The 26522-nt window shown below is 34.7% G+C and overlaps 1 protein-coding gene across 2 annotated transcripts in view; it reads right to left on the bottom strand.

Moving 5' to 3' along the window:
* Nucleotides 1-3796: 3796 nt before the first annotated feature.
* The window catches only part of SLC9B1 (solute carrier family 9 member B1), a 92669-nt gene continuing 69943 nt past the window's right edge, over nt 3797-26522 (bottom strand). The window contains exon 12 of one of the 2 annotated variants that reach the window (XM_051966167.1): nt 3797-4098. In XM_051966167.1, the coding sequence (XP_051822127.1) occupies nt 4084-4098 (15 nt within the window). In that variant the 3' untranslated portion in view covers nt 3797-4083. Of the gene's footprint in view, nt 4099-18864; nt 19169-26522 lie in introns of those variants that run through there. The other variant, XM_051966166.1, reaches the window with a different exon arrangement.

Here is a 26522-nt window from a genome sequence, read left to right as displayed (position 1 = left end):
AAGTCAGAACTAGAAATCTAATGAGCCCAAATTATGGATGGTATGAAGTGGTCAACATGCAGCTCTTTCTCTAGAGTTAAAAGAATAGTATTGACATGCTATCCAAACAGTTGAAGTTATTATCTCTGTATAATTCACAGGCTAGCTTATCTTCTACAAAAGTGTTCTGTTGTGCAGTGGATAGAGCACATCCCTGAGTCAGAGGTCCTGAGTTCAAATCTGATCTCAGACACTTAGCTGTGTGATTCTGGGCAAGTCACTTAGCCCCAATTGCCTCAGGAAAAAAAAAAAAAGTGTTCTTTTTTTTTTTCTTTTTGGCCATTTTCATGGTAAGTGGCCATGCTTTCCTACTGGGCATTCTGTATATAGCACTTTAAGGTTTGAAAACTTTTACGAATGTAATTATATTTCCAACCAAGCCTCAGTTGTTTTTTTCTTTGTTTCTAGATATGGAGGAAAACATAAGTCTAGATCAACAGAAAGAATGCTGAGCACAAGATCATAATCTAAGGGATCAATGTAGTAGATTCTAGAGATTATTCAATGGAATATGTGGTTCCAAAGCTTCTTTTGAGAAGAAACAAAGAATGGGAGGAATTAGTGGGATAGAAAGTGAAAAGATAGAGACAGAAAGACACACACACAAAGAAACAGAGAGAGCAGATATAATATTAGCTAGTCTTTATATAGTGCCTACAGTGTGCTTGGCATTGTGTTAAAACACTTTACAAATAGTATCTTGTCTGATCCTAACAACAATCCTTTGAGGTAAATGCTATTATTACTCCCATTTTACAGTTAAGGAAATCGAAGTAAACAGAAGTGGCTTGCCCAAATGTTACGGACCAGAACTCTGTACTTGAAACAAGAATTCTTACAAGATGCTAACTCAGTGGAACTGATAAGACAGTGGTTATCTAGTTTATCATGGTGATTAATAGTTCTCTAGTTCAGTACATGTACTTAGTACTTAATATAGTTCTACAAGATTCACACCTATGATGATGTAATTAACATAGAACTTATAAAGTAGAACAAACACAGCCAGGGTCAGAGCCAGAGAAAACAGAAGACTGGAGGTAGGAGCTCAAGCTCTTGGAGTCAAGAGAGATTCAATCCATCTTTGGTCAGACTCCTGGTGGCTCTCCTGGGGAACCGAGGGACTCAGAGACAGACTCACTCCATCTCACACAACCGTGGTGGCTATCCTGTCCTCCTGCTTTCCCCACTGAGACCAAGGCCGGTCTGAAGGGCCTCCAGAAAGCTAGCAGAGCTCCAGGCAAGGAGACAATAAAGAATTTGGACTTTATCCCTGGCTATTCTCATGGTGATTACTAAACTGAAATGAAGACTGGTCCAAAGACCTCCATAAAACCAACAAGAACACTACACCCAAGATCATATAGCTAGTAAGTATTTAAGATCAAATTTGAACTCCAATCTTCTTGATTTCAGGCTTAGCATTGTTTGCTGCACCAAGCTGCCACTCAGAGGGCACTTTGCTAGAGAAAACAGGATGGAAAAGGACCATTTGTGTATTTAGAGAAGTTTGTCTTAGCAAGGAGAAGGCTTATCATGTGAGACTGGAGTGAAGAAGGAAATTGTGGAAGAAGGCATCTGGATGATGAGTTGAGAAAGGAAAAAGGAACATGACCTCATTTTTTTCCAAAGATTCTCAACTGATAGAAAAAGGGAAGAACAAACTCTCTCTCCTATTTGAGGAGAGATTTCCTCGAATAATTCAGGAAGATTTTAAACAATCACCCCAGAAATGAATGACTCAATAGCCAGATTCAAAAGTCAATACATTTTATTGTTCAACATCACCGCTCATTCTGAAATCTGAGTCAAAATTTGCCTTGGAACAAGACTAGCCATAGTAAACTAGTTGATTTGGAAAAGCTGTCATGTTCTATTCAGGATTAGTCAAAGTATACCTGGTGGATACCCTCTCAGCATTCATTTAGCTTGTACAGCAAATGTAGAAATTTGCCTACATTCTTATCCAATCTGATAGTCCTCTTGGATTACCCCACCTATCAACACTCCCCCCCTTGTTCAGGAAGAGTGCCTGTTACAAAAGGATGCCCAACTTTGGCTCCTGACAAGCAGGTCCACATGGTAGAGAAACTCTCTATACTGTAGTTATACAAGCCTTCTCTTAGCTTTGTCTTTGCCCGGGCATGATTCCCCATAAAAGGCTGGAAATTTTTTCTATTGTCAAGGAGAGCTTTAATAGAACAGCTTCCTTTTTAAATCCTAAAACACATCAGCCTATCAGTTTTGACCTTCCAGACTACTGAGTGTAAAATCTAAGAAAGTGTGAATTATAGAACTTCTGAAAATGTCATCTACACAATAATCCTGGCCTAGTAAAAGAGAGTTCATATAACCCTTAAAACAGCACCAGTTGTGGAGTTTATCAGTGAATATACCCTCTGGTAATGACATGAGATATATTCTTGGTCTTATCATATACATTACCTGATCTTCCTTGTTCTCAATTCATGCAAAAGGATCAGCTGGCTGACCTAACATGATCCAGCCATCCATTGGAACTTGAGGAAGGTCTTTGGATTAGAGAGAAGTTTAGGGTCATTTAAGAAGTTTTGTAATTTCTTGAAAGCAATCTATTCTTTTTTACTCTTGCTTTTTAAATCTGAGACTAAATAACTGTCTGTTATGATGGAGAAGGGGCTATAAGACTTTCCTCTATCATGATGTGGACAATAGACATTCTTTATATTGTTTTTCATGTGTAGTCAGATTGGATTTTTTTCAGTGGTCATCCAAGATGCTTTGAAGTGGGGTTTCATATTAATAGTACAATCCACAATAAGGGTGGATGTTGACATAGTAGCCAAAATGATTTGAATTGACTAATACCACTGAGGTAGTCTATTTCTTTGGAAGATTTTCCTGGTTTCACAGTATTCTCTCCAATTTAAATCCTACTTAAACTCAGTTTCTCTCATTTGTTTTCTTTACCCCTCTGTCACCTTTCAGAAAAACCTTTAGTTCTTTTCTATATAACATTGTTAATTTGACAAACAAAATGTACCACTATGTTCTCAAAAAATACCTTATATTGTACTTCTTACTATCAGAACAACTGGGTTATATTACACTATCCATGGTAAAGTTCTGATAAAATGGCTCAATTCACTCATTTAACTCAAAGCCTCTTCTTCCAGGTGAACTATGACTTTTACTGGATTTTCTTCATATCAGAGTCCTGGCTATTATACTAATTAGAAGCTATTTAGGCCAGTCTATAGTAATCCTATAGATGGGTAAAGTCACAGGGAGTAACCAATAAAATCCCCTAGGAACCACTTTCAGATTAGAAATAAGATCTAGTTTCTTTCAAAGGATTTGACCTATTTAAGCAACTGAACCAATCTCAAATTCATCACACAGATGGTGAGCTCAGAGGCTCTTAAGAGATAAAACTGTATTGTTTCATAAGCATTCTGTGCTCAACCAATCCAAGTTATAGCGAGCATACCTCAATTTAGGCTTGTACCCATTGAAAACTCTCCTTTCTTATTACGATTACTGAGTCACAGAACTCTGTAGCATAGTACCTTGTAACATAGGTAAGTACTTAATGTTTATTAATTTCATATTTTGGAAATTACTAGGGGTATCTCCTATATCTTATGGACTGGGCAGAATTAAAAAAAAAATAGGAAGCTATATGAAGTTTGCATGTCCTCAAACTCATGAAAGATTTTAACAGTAATACTGCTTGGCCTTGTGCCTGGGCTATAGATAGATGTTTTAGGACAAATAGTGATGTATAAGTTTTAGTATTTAATAGCTTTCACGAATTGGGCAGGAATGGATATGACTAACACTCAGCTCCCAGAGTAAAAGACCATAATAAATGAATCAGAATTGAATTGTTCAGGCTGTCAGCTCCTAGTTCTCAGACTCTTGAGCTCTGGCTTGTTCTCCACCTTGTGTCCATGCTCTTGCTTCTTTTTCACCACTGGTAATTTTTTTGATGTCTTCTGGATGTCTTTGATTTCCATTTATACCCACCTTATCTTTTGCTGTAACACTTGATAGATTGAACCTTTAATCTTTTATTGGCTAAGATGACAGGAAAATAATGATAAATGTTGAAGGGGATGTGGGAAAACTGGGACACTAATTTATTGTTGGTGGAGTTGTCAAATGATCCAACCATATTAGAGAGCAATTTGGAACTATGCCCAAAGGCTCTCAAACTTTGATCCAAGAAAGGGACCCACATATGCAAAAAAAAAAAAAAAAAAAAAAAAAAGCCCTTTTTGTAGTAGCAAAGAATTGGAAATTAAGTAGATGCCCATCATTTGGAGAATGGTTGAATAAGTTGTGATATATGAATGTTATGGAATATTATTGTTCTATAAGAAACAATAGACTTATGATGGAGAGAGTCAATAAATATATTTAGAAGAATTGCATATGTTTAACCTATATCAAATTACTTGATGTCTAGAAGAGGATGTAAGTGGGGAGGGAAGGTTTTGTGCAAAGGTGAATGTTGAAAACTATCTTTGCATTTATTTTGAAAAATAAAAATTATCTAAAAAGAAAAAATTAGAAATGAGCAGGCTGATTTCAAAAAAGTCTGAAAAGACATGAACTGATGCTAAGTGAAATGAGCAGGCCCAAGAGATCATTGTACGCAATAACAAGATTATGAGATGATCAACTGTGGTGGATTTGGCTCTTTTCAACAATGAGGTGATTCAAACTTATAATGGAAAATGCCATTCACATCCATAGAGAGAACTATGGAGACTGAATGTGGATCACAACATAGTATTATCATCTTTGTTATTTGCTTGGGGGTTTTTCTTTTTTTTTTTTCTTTTTGATTTGATTTGATGAATATGGAAATATGTTTAAAATAACTGTTTAACCTGCATCAGATTGCTTGGTGTGTTGGGGAGGGAAGGAGAGAGAGAGGAGGAGAAAAATTTTGGACCAGAAGGTTTTGCAAAGGTAAATATTGAAAACTATATTTGCATGTAGTTTGAAAAATAAAATACTGTTAAAAATAAATTTTTGCTGCTTTTGACATTCAGTTGCCCTATCTTTTATATACTGGAGACATAGCCTAAAGGAGATTAAAAGCAAACTTGAGTCTTATGAAGATAGTAGTAAGTGGAGCAATGAAAGTGTTTAATTCTCCAATAACTGGACCTTTAAAAAGTTCAAACAAAAGAAGTCAAACACTCGCTAGCTTTGTGATCCTGGACAAGTTACTTAATCCTATTTACTCCAGTTTCCTCATTTTGTCAAATGAACTGGAGAAGGAAATGGCAAACCATTCCAATATCTTTATCAAGAAAATCCAAATGAGGTCACAAAGATATGACTGAAACAACTAAATAACCACCATATGAAACAGTGCTTCAAACAGATGTTAATGAGAGAAATGCAAATCAAAACAACTTTAAAGTTTCACCCTACATCTTATATCAAATGGCAAAGATGACCTAAAAAAGGAGATTAATGTTGGGAGGACTACAGAAGGATAGGAACACTAATGCATTGTTGGTGGAGCTATGAATTGGAGTAACCTGTAAAACAACTTGTGATGACATTAAAAAAAGGTAACTAAAAACTCTATCCCTGTTGACACCGAGACCCCACTATCAGGCATATTCCTTAAAGAGATCAAAGAAAAAAATATTCTGAATACATCAAAAATCATAGCAGACTTTTTGTAGAAAGAAAGATGTCCATCAGTTGGAGGAATGGACGAACAAATTGTGGTAAATAAAAGTGTAGAAACAGACAAAACCTTACCTAGTTACTTTTAGAAATAAGAAAGTTTTTGAAAATTATCTTACTAGGAAGCCTTTGGATTAATCTGAAGGAAATACGTTATCAGTGTTTATTTTTTTTTTCAAGTGCTATTTTCCCACTCTTCAAATCGACTAAAGGAAGAATTCTTCTATTGAAGTGTTTAGAATAATAACCAGATTAGGATAGAGAACCTGGGATCCTTGATTGACCTATGCGAAGAAATTAGAGCAAGATTATATTGACCTACCTAAAAAGCTGTGTGATCTTTCATCCTCTGAAGGTCAAGTAGTTACTCTTTTTTTTTTTTTTTTTTTTAAAGTCATGTCCAACTCTCTGTGATCCCATTCTGGCAGAGATGCTGGTGTGGTTTGCCATTTCCTTCTCCAGTTCATTTGACAGATGTGGAAACTGAGGCAAATAGTATTAAATGACTTGCTTAGGATCACACAATTTAGTATATGTCTAAAGCCACATTTGAACTCAAGTCTTCCTGAATTCAGAGTCAGTGGTCCTTCCACTGTACCATCTACCTCTCTCCTTTCATATGGTTGTTAATAGTCTGCAATTCTTTTGAAAATTATTTCTTCAGGCAGCCCTCTTTGTAGTGGCCAGAAACTGGAAACTGAGTGGATGCCCATCAATTGGAGAATGGCTGAATAAATTGTGGTATATTAATATTATGGAATATTATTGTTCTATAAGAAATAACCAGAAGGATGATTTCAGAAAGGCCTGGAGAGACTTACATGAACTGACGCTGAGTGAAATGAGCAGGACCAGGAGATCATTATATATTTCAACAACAATACTATATGATGATCAATTCTGATAGGCTGGCCTTCTTCAACAATGAGATGAACCAAATCAGTTCTAATAGAGCGGTAATGAATTGAACCAGCTACACCCAGGGAAAGAACTCTGGGAGATGACTATAAACCTCTACATAGAATTCCCAATCCCTCTATTTTTGTCTGCCTTCATTTTTGATTTCTTTCACAGGCTAATTGTACACTATTTTCAAATTCCGATTCTTTTTGTACAGCAAAATAACTGTTTGGACATGTATACATATATTGTATTTAACTTATACTTTAACATATTTAATATATATTGGTCAACCTGCCATCTGGGGGAAGGGTTGGGGGGAAGGAGGGGAAAAGTTGGAACAAAAGGTTTTGAAATTGTCAGTGCTGAAAAATTACCCATGCATATATCTTGTAAATAAAAGCTATATTTAAAAAAAAAAAAGAACTGGGAAAATTTGGAATTTTGAAAAAATGGGTCCCAAAGAGGCAGCCTTTGCTATTTTTGCCAATTCAAAGGCAAACATCCCAGACAAATGTCCTTTGGAGCCATTTTCATCTGTTTTTTTTTAGAATTTAATTGGTATAAAGAACTCTTAGGGAAGAAATTACACCCAGCAAAGGAAACCAACACAGACTGAGTCATTTTAACCTGTGAGACCTACCTAGAATATTGAGAAGGAAAGTGACTAGCTGAAAGAAGAGAGGGTATTTGAACTCAGGTCTTTGACTGGAAGACCAACTTAACTCTCCTTTGGGCATTTCCAGTGATAATATCTGATATTTATGTAATTATATTGTATCATATTATAAATAAAATGTACATATATTTTTAAAAAAGAAATTAGTTCTTCATATTTTTTAGCCACTTATTCAATTCATATCATATATCTTGGCCTTATATACTTCTGTTAACTCCTCATACTTTTCAGTAATTTAGTGCAATACCAATCAGATGCCCCCAAATTTTAATGACTTAGAAAAAATAACAAAATTCATCTGGAATTCAGTGGATTCAGTAACGACTGAATAAGCTGTGGTACATGAATATAATGGAATATTATTGTAGAGTAAGAAATTAGAACCTTAAAGAAGTTGAAGATGCATTATATTTGTATAAACTATTTTGGAATGAGATTAGCAGAACCAGAAGAAAATATATAGTTGACTAAAACAGTGATTCCCAAAACTTTTTTTGTTTCATCAAGTTTGACCTCACTCTTTTTAAAAAATATTTTCCAATTACATATTAACACAATTTTAAACATTCATTTTTTAAAAATTTGAGCTCTAAATGCTCTCCTCCCTCCACTTCTCCTCCTCTACATTGAGAAAGTAAGCAATTTGATATAGGTTATGTGTGATATTGGCTCTGTTACATTTTCTATTGAGTTTGAGACAAAATTGAATAAATGTTCATTTTTTCATTCAATATTTCATTACTTTTGCTGGATATATTATTTTTGGTTTCAATCCTAGTTCTTTTAATTGTCAATATATAGCATTCCAGGACTTTCAGTCTTTTATTCTTGCCACTGATAAATCCTATGCATTTCTAATTATAACTCCAACATATTTGAATTGTTTGTTGTATTGTTGTTGCTTATAAAAATCTCCCTTTGATCTGGGAGTTTTGAAGTTAAGCAATGATGTTTTCCTTGTAGGATTCTCTTTGAAGTGGTGATTGATGGGCTTTGTTCTATTTCTACTTTTTCCTCTTATTCCATCACTTCAGGACATTTTTCTTTATTTCTTGTATTATTGTGTCAAGGTTTTTTTGGTTATAGCTTTCAGGTAGCTGAATAATATTCTTATGTTTTCTTGATCCGTTCTTTGGATCTATTGTTTTTCTTATGAGATGTATCATATTCTCTTCTATTTTTCATGCTTCATATTTTATTAATTCTTGGTCTCGTATAACCTCATTGGCTTCCCCCTGATCAATTCTAATTTTCAGAATAATTTTCTTTTGTAAAGACTGGATATCTCCTTTTTCTAGTTGGTTAACTTTTTTTCATAATCATTTTGGGTTTTTTTAGGTGGTTCTTATTGGTTTTCTTCATTATCTCTCATTTTGTTTTTAAAGTCTTTTTTGATTTCTTCTATAAATTTTTTGGGGCAAGTAACCATATATTATTACTCTTTGGGGTAAGTTTTATTATCCTCTGAAGATGAACCCTGGATCTTCCTTATTCCCATCGTAAGTTTTTATAGTTGATTTCTTTTTCCTTTGCCTATTCATTTTTTAAAAACTTGTGGGGCTGGGAGAATGCTGCCTCTAGCTTCAGTTCTCCCCTCTGGCCTGGAATCCCAAACCAAGGACACCATCTTCCTGTAATTGCCAAGAACCAGCAAATCCCTGGCCCACTATGTATTGGTTTCTTCTCAGTCCTGTGTCTCAGCAGCACAGCAGAGATTCCTTCAATCTTCTGTGACTCAGACCCTGGACTCCCCACACTGTTCAGGAAGTGAAAGTTCCTGTGGTTCTGGCAGAGACCCTCTTGAACCCCTCTATCTCCAGGGCTCTTAATTGCCCCAGTAGCCTGGGGGTGTTTATATTTTTTACAGGTTAACTCTCTCCCTTTATCTTTTTTCAGATCTTCTGCAATCTGCCCAGAAGACCCCAGTTCTGCCCCAAGTGTGCCTTTTTTTTTCTTGGTCTTTATTTGTCCTGAAGAGCAATTAGTGGGCTTCAAATTTTATGACCTACTCTCCCATTTTCCCAGAATTCTCTTGTAGAGTATTGTTGGAAATAGATAAAAATTCTGATGATTTATGTGAATTTACTTTACATAGCTGTTACTTTGCTAAATTGTTTCAGGTCTCATTCTTTTGGGCTTAATATATATTTTTTATTTCCCCAGTTACATACAACCTAATTTTTTTTAACATTTGTTTTAAAAAAATCTTTTGCGTTCCAGATTCTCTCCCTTTCTCTTCCCTCCCCCCCACACTGAGAAGGCACATATGAAAATTTTCAAAACATTTCCATAAAAGTTTCAGATCCAGATGGATTTACATGTGACTTCTACCAAACATTTAAAGAACAATTAACTTCAATGTTTTATAAACTATTTGAAAAAATAATGAAGGAGTCCTTCCCAAATTGTTTTTATGACACAGACATGGTACTGATACCTAAACCAGTTAAGTTGAAAACAGAGAAAGAAAATTATAGACCAATCTCCCTATTGAATATTGATGCAAAAATCTTAAATAAAATATTAGCAGAAAGACTACAGAAAATCATCCCCAGGATAATACACCATGACCAAGTAGGATTTATACCAGGAATGCAGGGCTGGTTCAATATTAGAAAAACCATTAGCACAATTGACTGTATCAATAACCAAATTAACAAAACCATATGATCATCTCAATAGATGCAGAAAAAGCATTTGATAAAATCCAACCATCCATTCCTATTAAAAACACTTGAGAGTATAGGAATAAATGGGCTTTTCCTTAATATAATCAGTAGAATCTACTTAAAACCATCAGTAAGCATCATATGTAATGGGATTAAACTGGAATCATTTTCAGTAAGATCAGGAGTGAAACAAGGTTGCCCACTATCACCATTACTACTCAATATTGTATTAGAAATGCTAGCTTCGGCAATAAGAGTTGAGAAAAAGATTAAAGGAATTAGAGTAGGTAATGAGGAAACCAAATTATCACTCTTTGCCGATGATATGATGGTATACTTAGAGAACCCAAGAGATTCTACTAAAAAGCTATTAGAAATAATCCATACCTTTAGCAAAGTTACAGGATACAAAATAAACCCACAAAAATCAGCACTCATATCTCACTAACAAAATCCAACAGTTAGAGATACAAAGAGAAATTCCATTTCAAATAACTGTTGGTAATATAAAATATTTGGAAATTTATCTGCCAAATATCAAAACATATCAGAAACTATATAAGCAAAACTACAAAACATTTTCCACACAAATAAAATCAGATCTAAGCAATTGGGAAAACATTAAGTGCTCTTGGATAGGTCAAGTGAATATAATAAAGATGACAATACTATCTATTTATTTAGTGCAATACCAATCAGGCGCCCCAAAATTTTAATGACTTAGAAAAAATAACAAAATTCATCTGGAAGAACAAAAGGTCAAGACTTTCAAGGGAACTAATGGAAAAAAAAATCAAATGAAGGTGGCCTAGCTTATACCAGATCTAAAACTATATTATAAAGCGGTGGTCACCAAAACCATTTATTTTATTAACTATGAAATAGACCAGTTGATCAGTGGAATAGATTAATTCACAGGACAAAATAGTCAATAACCTTAATAAGCTAGTGCTTGACAGACCCAAAGACTCCAACTTTTGGGATAAGAATTCACTGTTTGACAAAAACTGCTGGGAAAATTGGAAATTAGTATGGCAGAAACTAGGCACTGACCTACACTTAACACCGTACACCAAGATAAGGCCAAGCAGACAAGATTAGAAGGGAAGTGATAAACTGGGAAAACATTTTTTATAGTCAAATTATAAGAAAGGCCTCATTTCCAAAATATATAGAGAAATGACTCTAATTTATAAGAGATCAAGTTATTCTCCAATTGATAAATGGTAAAAAGAGATGAACAGACAATTTTCAGATGAAGAAATGGAAACTATTTCTAGTCATATGAAAAAGTGTTCCAAATCATTATTAATCAGAGAAATGTAAATTAAGACAACTTTGAGATACCACTACACACCTCTCAGATTTGGCTAGGATGACAGGAAAAGATAATGATAAATGTTGGAGGGGAAAACTGGGATACTGATGCATTGTTGGTGGAATTGTGAACAAGTCCAACCATTCTGGAAAGCAATTTGGAATTCTGCTCAAAAAATTATCAAACTGTACATACCCTTTGATCCAGCAGTGTTACTATTGGGCTTATATCCCAAAGAGATCTTAAAAAAAGGAAAGGGACCTGTATGTGCCAAAATGTTTGTGGCAGCCCTTTTTGTAGTGGCTAGAAAATGGAAATTAAATGGATGCTCATCAATTGGAGAATGGCTGAATAAGTTATGGTACATGAATGTTATGGAATATTATTGTTCTGTAAGAAATGACCAGCAGCAGAATGATTTCAGAAAGGCCTGGAGAGACTTACATGCACTGATGCTGAGTGAAATGAGCAGGACCAGGAGATCATCATATACTTCAACAACAATACTATATGATGATCAATTCTAATGGACATGGCTGTCTTCAACAATGAGATGAACCAAATCAGTTCCATTTGGTCAACAATGAAGAGAACCAGCTACAGTGAGGGAAAGAACTATGGGAAATGAATATGAACCACAACATAGCATTTCCACTCCCTCTGTTTTTGTCTGCTTTTTTGATTTCCTTCTTAGGTTATTTTTACCTTATGTCTAAGTCCGATTTTTCTTGTGCAGCAAAATAACTGTATGGATATGTATACATTATATATTTAACATACTTTAACATATTTAACATGTATGGGTCTGCCTGCCATCTAGGGGAGGTGGTGGAGGGAAGGAGGGGAAAAGTTGAAAAAGAGGGTTTTGCAAGAGTCAATGCTGAAAAATTACCCATGCATATATCTTATCTTATTTTTAAAATCTCCTTTTAGTTAGATTCAATGTATACATTTGTATGTATCTATAATAAATCATTACTATTATTCAGTAAAAAAAAAAGTTTCAGGTCCCATTGTTAAAAATTATTGAGGAATTGTCCCCAAGAGCTTTTATGTGGGTTATATCTATTAACATTTATCATATTTGAAATTCAAATATTTTAGTATTATTATAAAAAGAGTCTTGTGAATCCCCTGAAATGATCTCAGAGACTACAAAGTGTCCCTCTACTATACTTTGAGAATGGCTGCACTATAATAACATAATAGTTTGCACTATTGAACTGTTGTACTGAGTGGGAGCCAAATTCTGAATAATTGAAAAACCAGTCCTCGACTAGAGCAGATAATGAAAGACATGAGAGCAGAATGTGGTATATATTATAAGACAAGATCACAAGATCAGCTTTTGCTTTGTTTCCTCTGTTACATGGGAAGGTTTAATCAGTTTGTAAAGTATACATATCTAGAAAAGAAAGCAATGATCAAAGAAATGACGTGCTAATCTTATTCCTTTTTGTTTTTATAGAGATAATCACTTGTAGTTTAAGAAGATGTTGTAGTAATTTCCTTAAACTTTTGTAAAGGATTTCACAAAGTCTCTTGTGGAAAACATGGAGAGGGAGAAGATTACATAATATAATTAAGTAGATTCAGAACCAATAGGATGTTCATTAGCGATCTATTTGTTTCCCATTTTCCCTGATTTTTGAAATATCACTAATTGTAATTCAGCAATCACACTTGACAAATTCTTTCAGTACTACAGGTTGTAGTTCATCTGAGTCTGATGAGTTGAACTCATTAAAGGAAACTTTCTTATCACAGTATCAACTAGGTATTTTTATTCTGTCCTTTTCTATCCAAAGATCATTCATTTGGTCAGAGAAAACAGAAGCAAAATACTGAAGTGTTCAATCCTCTTCATAACATGGGTCAACAACATCTAATTCAGTCCAAACAGTGATTAATGTTTTTGATTCTTTTCTTTCCTCCAGTATAAAAAAAAAATCCATTAAAAACAAACAACAACAACAACAACAACAAACAAGCAGCTGATGGTGTAATGGGAGGGCTGGAGTCAGCATAATCAGAATTCACATCCAGCCTCACACAGTTCCTAGCTGTTTGACTTTGGGCAAATCATTAACCTCAAATGTCTGACCAAAATGGATCCATTGGATGGCAAATTTCTCCATTATCTTTGTCAAGAAAACCCTCAAATGGGGTCTCATCAAGAGTCAGACATGAATGAACTACAACAAACAAAAAACATTCTTTCATTATCTTTTATTTTAATATTACTGAAAATATTGTTAGGATTGGGCCTCTTTTTTTTTTTTTAATTCATCCCCCAGTACCTTTCCTTGACTATGTTCTGTATATGTCTGTTAAAATTCAATAAATGCTTGTTGATTTTTTGTTTAGTGAATTAACCAGTGGTCTGTCTCTATGTTTTCAGAATTTCATTCCCAGGAATTTCTCATCTCTCTCTTGGACTTAAAAGTCTCTTGGTAAATTCTGAGGCTCAGCAATCCTCCCCTACTTGTAAGCGAACTATTTGATATTGACCCTCCCCCAAATCTGAGGAGCCCATCAGAGTCATCACAGTTTCTAAGAAGGAATGAATAGTCACTTCCCTAGAAGGCTCACATCATTTTTATTCTAGCAACCAGTTCCTCATTTTTGACGAGAATCATACTGAGAAAAGGATTTCCCTTCCTCTTCCCAGATGGTTTCCCCATCTTTGAAGAATGAGATAATAAATACTAAGGTACGTAAAAAGTGATCAGCTGCTCTATTTTTGACTGATATTTTGCAGTCCCTCCTATAGCTGTGAAAAATTTGTAGTTTGTTTTCTGACCTTATTCCTTCCTTTTTCTGGTCAGTTGATAGATGTAAGTTACTCTGAAGACACGATCACTTCCTGTTACTTTGGGAAGTAGAAAACTATTGCTTTTTTTTGAATACTGAAACACTTTTCCATTTTATTTTTCTTGCTTATTTCCATGGTTTTATAAGCTAGTATAGAAATGTTTTTCATGATTTCACATATGGGTATCATAGAAATTGCCTTCTCACTGGATGGGAGGGAATAGAAAATTTAAAACTCAGAATTTTTTTAATGAATGAAAAAAAAAAACCCAGTCCTTTAAAAATACATGACATACTTTAAAGTTTAATCTCCATTATTATTTTCTTCAAAGTCTAAGCAATGAACAAAATAATAAAAACACAAGATGGCTCTGGCAGAGCCCTGCTTCCAGTTCTCAATAGTATGATTCCATGAATTTTGTAGATTGAGCAGTTAGGATCATTAAACATACACGTATTTTCCTAAATGCATTACAGATAATCTCTCCTTTTTACTAAATTTTATTTAAGATAGCTTCCCTGATAGAATATAAACTCCTTCAAGAGAAGGAATTATATATTTTGTAGAAAATTATAACTTGAAAGGCATGTGAAATAGTGGCTACACTACAGGTCCTGAAGTTAGAAACACATGTGTTCTACACTGTGTGACCCTGGAAAACTCTTTAAGACAGGGAAGGATACAGAGTAGTTGTCAATCCATGTTGGCAGAGGGAATTTCCTATACTCATGATATCTATCACTGTGTTGTCATTGGCCTTCTTCAAAAATGAAGGACAGGGGCAGCTAGATAATGAAGTGGATAAAGCACCAGCCCTGAAGTCAGGAAGACCTGAGTTCAAATCTGGGTCTCAAGACACTTAATACTTCCTAGCTATGTGACCCTGGGCACTTAACCCCAATTGCCTCAGCAAAAAAAATAAAAAGAAAAAAGGAAAAAAAAGAAAGGAAAAAAAAATGAAGGACAAACAACAACATCGTAGGTCTAGGAAACTCCCACCCAACCCAATCTCTTCCAAAAATGATCCCATCCCCATCCCATCAGGTTTCAACAATTATCTATGAGATCAAATCTGCCTCCTGACACTAGACTATTTAATTTATCCAATCCAGTCAACAAGCATTTTAAAACATCAACTATATGCTAAGATACAAAGTAAAGCAAAAATGGTGGCAGCTAATTGGTGCAGAGGATAGCTAGTGGGTCTGAAGTCAGGAAGACCTGAATTCAAGTCCAAACTCAGATACATTCTGGTTGTGTAATGTTCAATAAGTCACTTCTGTTACCTTAGTTTCCTCATTTATAAAATTAGATCATAATAGGACCTATCTTTCTAGAGTGCCAGGTTTGGATTCAGGAAGTCATCTTCATGAGTTTAAATCTGGTCTCAGATACTGTGTTGACCTTGGACAAGTCATGTAATCCTGTTTGCCACAATTTCCTCATCTGTAAAATGATCTGGAGAAGGAAATGGTAAACTACTCCAGTATCTTTGCCAAAAAACCACAAATAGGGTCACAAAAAGTCGAGCACGACTAAACAACTTAAAAAAGCCCATCTTCCTTCCACAGGAAACCTTTTCTGGTCTACCTCAATGCTAGTGCCTTTCCTTTGAGATTATCTACAAGGGGTGACATGATCAGACTAGTATTTGATAAAGATGTAATGCCCTCAGGGCAGCTAGGTGGAGCAATGAATAGAGCATCAGCCCTGAAGTAAAGAGAACCTGAGTTCAAATTTGGATTCAGACACCTAATACTTCCTAGCTGTGTGACCCTGAATTGCCTCAGAGGGAAAAAAAATAGATGTAATGCTTCAACATAAAATCTTACCAAAAGGAATGTTGGAAACTGTCTTTAGGTGTATTTGGAAAAATAAAATAGTCTTGGGGGAAAGGGGGGAAGAATTGTAGCTAAATGGCAATCTAATATTTTTTAGCAATGGAAATTGGAATGGCATATTTGGATTTTAAAACTTTAATGACTGAAGGAGGAACAACCAGTGAAATATAGAAGAAATTCATCCAAAGATGCCTCAATTTCAAAGACACTCACTGTTGTAATTTTGAGAGATCCAAAAAGAATGTGAAAATGTCAAAGGTGGCATTCTTATATCCCTTCAAATTGCAACTAAGAAGAAATCAGCAAATAATGTTATAAATGTTTCTTTTCTCCTCTCTTTTAAATTTTTTCAAAATGTTCTATACATTCAGGGAACATAGCCTTAATAAGGATAGCTTAATAAAAGTATGAAAAAAGAATAGGTAGGGGGGGAAAAGATGTAAGGCTTCAAGAATTTGCATCATTCTAGTACAAAGGAGGATGAACTGGATTGGGAAGATTAGTATTCCATTAGCCCATCAGGGAAGATCTAAGAAATTTGGACTAGGTGGTATTAATGCTTATAGGAATTGAATTAAACTTTGAATCTAAATTTCTTTTCTTCCTAGGATACCAAAGTGGCCTGCTTAGCATAAAGGGATTAATAGATATTGGGAGGAAATGTTTGTGTGTGTGTTCTTGCTATACCTTTCAAGTAAATATGTCTTTGTAAAAATTAATCTTATTTTAATGGCTAAATGGAACTGGAGTACTAAAACATTGGCCTCTTAAAAAAGGGGTAGAGAGTAGAACATAGTGGGATTTAAAACCAACAGCAAAAGAACAGACTCGCTCAATTCTGAAAAGGTACTAGAGAATACTAGGGGTTAAAAAATGTAAACCAACCAGATCATCAGACAAGAAAACAATGTGTACAAATGCATAACTTATTAACTTAAAACTTTTCCATATTTTGTTATTTTCAAGTAGTCAATGCAAGTGTAAGACATAGAGTAAAGAATCAAATGTGTTATGTTTAGTTATTAAATTGCAAGTGGAAGTATAAAACTTTCAAAATTAAAATGTAACAAAAAAGATACTTGATAAATTTATGTGGTGAAAAACTTATTTATTTTAAATAAAAATAAACATTCTATAAATATATACACATATAGTAGATACATATATGAATAAATAATTTTAATTTAATAAAAATTACATTTCTAAAATTATGATAAGTTTTAGAAATATAAATTTAAAGTTATATTGTACCTATCACATTGTTTTTTAAACCAGAAACATTTGGGTACAATGAATTTGTAAGAAATTAAATCTAATATTCATAGAGAACTATTTAATGGAGTAGAGTAACCATCAATAAAGGTTCAGGATGCAGTTAGTGACCTATTTCCTTCTGAAAATGATTTGTTTACATTTGATTTATGTCTGCAAGGAGAGGCATTGCTACTTAAAGATACAGGTCATTTTCTACTTCTTACCTGGAAGGGATAGTGTGAATAGATAGTTAATCTTATATATTATCTAAAGTGTTGCACTTTAGACCTAATTTTTAAAAATTAGTTTTTAAGTTATCAGGCCAGAAAAAAAATGAGCATAAAGAAGTTGATGTCTGAGATAGAGAAGAGAGTAAATACAAACTATCACTTATACACTGTTTTCTTTATATTTATACTAACTTGTCTATTTAAAAAAATCTAATGCTCACACAAGTTTAATATTTAAAGTTTTTTGCTGTCTTTGGTAAAACACTCATAAAACCAATCCACCAAAATAGGAATGGATCCATCATGTTAATTCTCTTATTACAAAAAGAGTGTGCAACTGTCCTGCTTTGTCCTACAAAGATCACTATCTTCCTTGCTTGGGTAGATTGAGGGGGAAAATGATAGAACTCTAGAACTTAGAGACTTCTCTGAAAGAAAGAGGGCATATTGAAACGCAGAGTCTCTTGGTGGTCCTTAAGAGAACTTTTGCATTGTTCCTTACATGTCCAATCGAAAAGACTCAAGAACAAATGGATTGTGACTTTTGGGACTGGTCTCCACTTTGAGCACAGCTCAAGATGTAACTCAATCAATTCACTCTATAAATATATAAAATAAAAAGCCTTTGGTATTGGAAAGGAAAACGAAAATATTGAAAATACCACAATGGAGTCTGTGACAATTTTAGTTCTCAAGAGTATTAAAAATGACTTGTTCTCAATGCAAGAATGTTGTTTTTTTCTATAGCAAGTAAAAAAAAAAACTATGAAATTTCTGTTTTCTCCCATTTAAAATGTTTTGTTTTACAATTGCAAATAAAATTGCCTTAAAATCATTGTTTGAACATTGTATCATTTGTTAAGGGAAGGATAGAAGTAACTGAACTGTAATTTTGTTCTTTCACTATTCTTGAAATAGGATCTATAAAGAAGTTTGTTAAGATCAGTTTTCTAATGAAAGAGAGATTCCTTCTGTTAAGTTCAGTTGTTCAAAGATGAAACTGTTTTCTTCCTTATAGTATTTTGCTGGTATTTCTTGCAGTCCACTGATTATTATGAAAGAGGTTTTCACTTCTTTTTGAGAGATTTACTTATAAATAATAATGAAGTTTTTTCTTGTTGTTACTTTCGATACTCCATCCTCCCTAATATTCAGCAGAGGAGTATTTACTGTTTTTGTTTGTTTTTTGGCTTAGTGCATTTTGTTTCCACTTTTCTTAGGCCTCTTTGATAACTTTATGCTATTATTTTCTATCTGTAATTATTGCTAACTACACCTTCTGGGAATTCTTAATAGTGAACAGATGTTGTAAGGCCATACTAATTTTTCAAGAAGGAGATGTAGAAAATTGAAGAGGAAAACAGTAGAGAAAGCTATATATTTGCAGATGTGTATAAGCCTTAGATTCCACTCCCATTAGTTAACTTTCCACTTTCCACAATATCAGAATTTTATTAACACATACAGGTGGTAAAAATGTTTCTCACTTTTTGAAAAAAGCATCTCTTTCCCCCATCTAAGAAATTAATTAAGAAATAATCTCTCCTGCTTCTTCAGGCTTGTCTAATGAAAGCACTTTAGGTCCCACTAAGCCAATGAGTAGAGCCCCATTTGGAGCTGTGATCAAGATTGCCAGAAACGCCATGGTCATCACGTTCTTTGCGTATACTTCCAAATGAGTTAGGTTCTTACTTCTTCCTGCTTCTAAAGCAAGAGGTCCTAAAACAGCCTATGTTTAGGGGGAAAAAGTTTGAAGTAGTAAGAAAAAATGTTTAACAAATTATATTTGTTTCTTATTTTGCATTTAAGTTTTTTTAAAGGAAAAAATGATTTGTATTTAAGAAAAAGTATAAATCCTTTGATAACTATTAAAATAACCAGCATTTAACAAGACAGCCTGTCCATGATGGGGAATTTATAAATATATTGTACAAAAGAATATTTTCAGTGTATAAATGTATTAGTTCACAAAGTACCAGGTTAATTATTCAAAAGGGAAAAAATTAAAAACAACAAATCTTTTAAGAAATAAGCATTCCATTTTAGGAGCTACCTCATAAAGAACAGGAAACATGATGTAGCAGAAAGAACCTTGGACTTTGAGACCAACCATCTGGAGTCAAGTCTTGGCTTTACTTTGTGTAACTTCCTTCTCAGAGTTTCAGTTTCCTCACTGGGTTGAATTAGAATACTTATATGATTTTATACAACTCAAAATCTATGACCAAATGATACCTTTGGTATTAGACTAAGTGAAAATTATGTAACAGCAGTTTCTCAAAGAAAAAAAAAACTTAGAAACCTTCAATATTATTAGGGCATTTAGTGGAAGAATAAAAGAACACTATACAGTTTTTGAGGTAAGTTTTAGAAGGAGTGAAGGGGAGTAGAGGTTTAGAGTAACAGCATATCATCAGATGCCTAATATAACAATAATTATGTGGGCTGAATACTTTAAAATGAACCACTCTCAGAATCAAAGCCAGAGGGCATGCCAGGAGATGTGACTTTTTCTTTTGTGACCAGATATATACTTTTATTGATAGAAGGTGGCTCATTCTCAGACCTGAGAGTATGAGAGTTGTTAGACTTTAAGGGAAATAACTGTTTTTACCTTCCTGAGATGGAATTGCTAAAGTAGCAGAGCATCAGCTTGACAAAACTGCAAGTGATAAATAGTGGAAACACTTTCATAGCTAATGTAGCACTTAGAAATGTCACTTCCTAAAGGGCAAAAATCATGTCATTTTAGTGTTTGTATCCCTTCCTGGTAGGGCCAGTGCTTGGCACACTGGAGGTGCTTAATACATATTCTAAGATTCATTTCTACATCTTTATTTTTGCTTTTGCCATTCTCCCTCTTCACCCTTCTTCACCTACCTAGTTTTTAACTATCCTTAAAATTCTGATCGTAATCTAGATCCTCTATGAAACCTTCACTTAAATTCTAGTTAATACAGACCTTTCCTTTTGCTCTCCATCCACAATATAGTATCTTAAATGCAAATCTTGGTACCTGATTATAGTCCACTTTGTACTTCATTAGATATTATTTTTTATCTGTGTTTCTAACTATTCTTCATGTGCTGCCTGATCTCCCCTAAAGACTAATCTTTTAAAGATCTTTATCATGTTACTTCTGTACACCCATAGGCACAAACATTCATCAAATATTGAATTGAAGCACCTGAAATTTGCTTTCTGTTCCCCATATACAAGATTCTGTCAACTGTTTCCATGCCTTTGCATGGATGGTACCCCTTATCTACTTCTTAGAATCTATGACTCAACTGGAATGCCAAGCTCCTACAGGAAGATTATAGTGATGCTTCAGAGGTGCTTCAAATACAAATTCTTTGTTATTCACTTTGGGTTTTACATTTAATTTTACAAGTTCTTCTCTCTCTAATCTTAACAAAATGCAAGCTCCTGAAAGGCAAGAGTTATTTTATTTTATTTTTTTCTTTGTTATTATAAGTGCCTATTCAACATTGTATGGCACATGGCAGTCCCTTAATACATGCCTGATGAATGAATGAATCTTGAAATTGGTTTTTAAATAGTTTAAAACTTTAATTTTAATCTTTATATCCCCAGTGAAGTACAAAACCAAAATAAACCAGTGTGTAAATGCAGAAGTCTCAACTATTTCAGACAGAAAACTAAAATACAACATGAAAGATTCTTAAAAGAATTAAATTCCTTTGTATATAACAATCTTGACATATAAACCCTAGTTAAGTATTTATGGATTCTGAGGGTTTAAATATTTTACCAAATTGAGACAATTTTTTCAGTCTTGTGTCATATATATATGTGTGTGTGTGTGTGTGTGTGTGTGTGTGTGTGTGTGTGTATCAGTACTGTACTGAAGAAAATTCAAGATCTTCAATCAGCCAATCAATAGGCATTTGTTAAATGCCTACTATGTGCTAGCACTGGGAATACCAAGATAGAAAATTATCTCTGCTCCCAAGGAGCTTATGTTTTTTGTTTTTTCCCTAAATTTCCTCCAGTCTCTTTTTTCCCTTAAAAACAAACTCATATTTAAAGAACCCTTTAAATTATGCAAAATGCTTTCCCTGTAACAACCATATGAAGTATATTATATTACAAATAGTGTAAATATTATTTCCATTTTGCAGACAAGAAAAATGAGGCTCAGAAGCATAATTTATCTGAATTCACACAGCTGCTGTTTTTCTGAATTCAAGAAATATTTGCTTCCCATTACACCACAAGGCTTTCAAACACATGGAATGGCTTGAAGTTTCCCTGGATAAACTACAATTATCAGATGGTCAAGGAAGACTGAAGAATGGCATTTTTGTTTTCTGATTTCAATAGAATGAACATCTATTTATTTAGACTGATTGGGGAATAGAGAGCCAAAATATTAATTACATCCAAATGTATTAAGTATTTTGGTTTTCAAGATACCCAATATCTTTCAACATTATTCATTTAAATAATTTTAAAGCATTTTTCTCCATAATCCCATGGAATATTCTCTCTAAAATGTAATGTTCTCTGTTAAGGTTTTCTTGGGGTCTCTGGGAGCAGCCTTCCTTTCAGTTCAGTAGTCACCACAAGTACAGCCAGGTGTTAAAGTCCAAATCCTTTATTGTCACCTTCAAAGTCCTATCTCCTTCACTTGGGGGTCGGCTAGTTTTCTTAGAGGCCTACCTCTCTCCTTGCTTCCAAGAGCTTAAGCTCCTGCCTCCTTCTCTGTCCTCTGAATCTTTTCGAATCCAAAGGTTTTTGCTTCAGCCTGCAGTCACCACAAAGGTGGATGATAGAATGAATCTGTCTCAGTCTCCAAGAGCTTCTAGTGCACTTGTCTTTTCTGGCCCTGAGAGCTTCTCCCTTATATGATCCACACTGAGTATATACCAATCATTATATCACTAGGAAACCATTATTTGTTGTAGGATTAAATCATGCTAAAGTAGATTTAACCACTGTCTCAATTCCACTTAGTACCTTGTTTCAAGTTCTGGCCCATAACATCTCCTTGTAGGATTAAATTAATCATACTGAATCATGCTAAATTAGATAACTATTGTCTCTATCAATTCCACTGACTCAGTACATTGTAAGAATCCTTTGTTTCATGTTCAGAGTTCTGGTCCATAACATCTCCCACTTTCTTTTGTTTTAGAACATAGATAGTCATGACCTCCCTGACTTCTCAAGGAGGTAAGAACCCCAAAAAAGGAGGTGATCATGTCTTCCCTGACTGCTCAAAAAAGGGATGAAAATACCATGAAAGAAGGTGATCATGCCTTCTCTGAGGTCTCAGGGAGGGAGATGAAAAGGTCAAAGGAAATAGGAAATCAAATCAGATTAGCGGGTTTCTGAAGGGTCTCACTCTTAAAAACAGGTATACATAAATTCATCAATATGGGAGGTATTACACATAATTACACAAATTACATAAGCACATAGTAACACAGGCTAGTAGTGATGTGACAAATAGCATGAATCAACATGAGGAATTATATATGTCCATAAGTCCTAGAAATAGTCTAAAAGGAATCTATTGTCCATTCATTACTTCATGTGCCAGGAATCCAATAATTCCTGCAAGTTTTGAAGTCCTGCAATAGTCTCATCTTGTGTTAGGTAATCCACTAATTCCTGCAGATTTTGTTCTTAGGTCTTCTTTGTTTTGAGGCTTTTCTCTTTTTCTCTTTCCAGGTGCTCATTGCCACTCATCTGTTTCCTTCATCATCTGTAGAAATACAAGCAAACCTTTTCTCCCAAGCAATGAGCCTATCTAGTCCTTTCTATTTACCACTTTCTATATTTCTCCTCATCACTTGGCAATTACATTGGAGCTACTCTTTATATTGGAGCTGCTCATACTGGACACTGCCCTTCTGTTGGGTTAAAAAGCCTGTATTCTCTTCAATTGTAATCCCTTTCTGCCATCTGATTACTTTTTTGGCTGATTGATCACATAAGAGTCCTGAACTTCTAAAGGTGTAACCTAGGCTGCCATCATGCCCCAGTTGTCTTTTGTTTGATATCTTGGAGCTAGGTCCTGCCTCTCATTTCCCTGAGTCAATCTACATTCTGAGGCTCAATGGAAGCTTCAGTTGCATTTTGGACATGCATTTTGGGTTTTATCCTCTCACCCTGTCCCCTCATTCTATCTCCATATCTACACTAAGCTCTTAGATGTCCAACTTTTCCACATTGAAAACATCGCCAGTTCTCTCTAGAAGTCTCTTTCCAAGAGAGACCTTGTCTTCCCATGTTCATCATAGTCTGGGAATAATAAGTACTTGTGCCCACTGTGGCACAGTGTCTTATGATCTCCTCTAAAGCAGCATCTTTGTGTAGTCCCCATATAATTCTTCTGCAAACCTCATTAGCATTTTCCTTAGCCAGTTGTCTGATGTATTTTCTCCAATGGTTCTTGTGACAGCTGTTTGCAAACATCCCACAAAATCAGCAAAGGGTTCATTGGGACCTTGCTCTATTTTTGTGAAGGATTCTCCTCCATCCTTCCCTAGGAGGGTGCCCCAAGCTTTTATTGCAGCAGTAGCAATTTTTTCATAAGCTGCTATGGGGTAATTAGTCTGTGCAGAATTGTCTTCGTACTGACCTTCACCTGCTAATTGGTCAAAGGTGATTTGTATGTTAACTCCAGTTTGCTTTATTGCATTGGGCTTGAATCCTACATAATTCACTATATCCAAAAGCCACAAGTTTTGTCCAGGTTCTAAGCATGTCCTTGCTATGGATTTCTAGTCATTGGGGGTTAAGATTTCATAAGCCAAATTCTCTAGTAACATTTGGTTACTAGATTTGAAAGAGGCTTCAGTAAATCACAAGGATTTTTGCATAAGAAAAAGAGGGAATCCTCAGGAGATGGAGCTAGAGAACCCAAAAAAACCAAGAAAGTGCGTTTTGACAACACAGTCACTTGGCTGGCATCCTGGACTGAGAATATCCAGAATTCCATTAAGTACATCATGTTGAATCCCAGTTCAAAGCTTAAGGGGAAGAAGGACTGGCATAAAGAGTGCAACCCTTTTTCAAATCCTTAATTTTTTCCAGATCTAAAGGAGTGTTATCTTCTCCATTGTTAACTTGAAGAGTCAAGTTCTGCAATCACAGGGTATGCATTTTTTAAATCAGATATATTCTGTCCTTTTTTTGCCTTAAACAGTGCCTTTTGTAATCTCGTTATAGGTTGCTTCATAGGTGGTGCTGATTGTGTTACTGCCTCTCCTCCTCTCCTCCTTCTCTCTCCACCCATGAAGGGTTAATTGGGGGAGATAGGTCAGGGGATAGGGAATGCTCTTGCTATGAAGTAGCATACTCAAAATTATACTTAACTCCATTCTTATCTGATTCTTTATCCTTTTCACCTAGTTTATCTGGATCCTTCCTCTCCTGCTCTTTTTTCTTTTTCTTTATTCTATAACTTATATAATTTCCTAAAGCCAGTTGTATTAAATTATATGTATAAAGTATATCTTTGGAAATTGAGTCAGATCCATTATCATTGTAGAATTGACATAGTTTCTCTCCTACTCATTTTCATTCATCTGGATTCAATTCTTTTTCCTTAGAGAACCAAGGAGATGTGTACTGTACAGTTTTTAAAAGTTCAATGATTTGCTCCCAAGTTACAATCAAACCTTGGCTTTTCATAAGTCTGACAATGCTCTCTACACATTTTCCTTGAATGGGAAAAGAAGGCTGTTTTCTAAACATCAGTCCCATTTTAGCTGAAATACTACTTTAGCCCTTTAACAAAATTTCCTTGTCTATTTTTGTACTCACCCTAATTTCTGGGTCAAGGAGACTTTTCCACTGAAATCAAGATCATGTCAGTCCCACATTAGGATGCCAAAATGTAATATTCCCTCTAAAATGTAATGTTCTCTGTTGAGGTTTTCTTGGGGGCTCTGGGAGCAGCTTTCATTTCAATTCAGTAATCACCAGAAATGCAGCCAGGTGTTAACGTCCAAATCTTTTATTGTCTCCTTCAAAGTCCTATCTCCTTCACTTGGGGCTCGGCTAGTAGTTTTAGAGGCCTATCTCTCTCCTTGGTTCTAAGGGTTTGAGCTCCTGCCTCCTTCTCTGTCCTCTGAATCTTTTCGAATCCAAAGGTTTGTGCTTCAGCCTGCAGCCACCACAAATGATGGATGATGGAATGAATCTGTCTCAGTCTCCAAGAGCTTCTAGTGCACTTGTCTTTTCTGTCCCTGAGAGCTTCTCCCTTATTTACTCCACACTGAGTATATACCAATCATTATATCACCAGGAAACCATTATTTGTTGTAGGATTAAATCAATGCTAAACTATATTTAACCATTGTCTCCTCAATTCCACTTAGTACCTTGTTTCAAGTTCAAGTATCTCCTTGTAGGATTAAATCAATCATACTGAACCATGCTAAATTAGATAACTATTGTCTCTATCAATTCCACTGACTTAGTACCTTGTAAAAATCCTTTGTTTCAAGTTCAGAGTTCTGGCCTATAACAATCTCATCTAGCTATATTTTCTAATTCAGATGTATAATTACTTTAAGTTTTTATCTTTTTTTTTTAAGGGATCAATCAAGGATATACTTTCTGTATATACTTGCAAATGACCAGAACAGTTATCCTAACCTCAGTTAGTTTAGTGACCAACTCCCAAAGCACTGTCATAGCAAGCAAAAGTTGTAGCTGAGTAGTGTTTGATAACTTTCTGTTTATTGGGCCCAAATATACCTGATGAAAATTGCCTCTTTCTCATAGTTAAATTTTAATAGTCTTTCTTTAGATAGAGAATAAGCTATTCTTCAGATCCCAACTTTCTAACTATTGGTGGTCTGTATCTCTTCTTTTTCTCATGTTGACTCCTTCACTGCCATTTTTGTTAGCACCTCAATTACACAGTGAAGCAAGAAGTCTTTCTGGCTACTTTTTCATGGGAGTTGGGATAGAAAGGAAAAGTTCTAGCCTTGGATATATCTGAAGATTCCATTTGTCCATTGTATCTATTTCATCCATACTACAGATAAAGAGTTGATTCAACTTTGCTAATAATTGGATCACATCTATCTGCACAGTGG

Source organism: Antechinus flavipes, chromosome 6 (assembly GCF_016432865.1).
Source record: "Antechinus flavipes isolate AdamAnt ecotype Samford, QLD, Australia chromosome 6, AdamAnt_v2, whole genome shotgun sequence".
Lineage (NCBI taxonomy): Eukaryota > Metazoa > Chordata > Mammalia > Dasyuromorphia > Dasyuridae > Antechinus > Antechinus flavipes.
The sequence above is the reverse complement of the archived record's forward strand: the minus strand, read 5'-3'. Positions and strand labels throughout refer to the sequence as shown.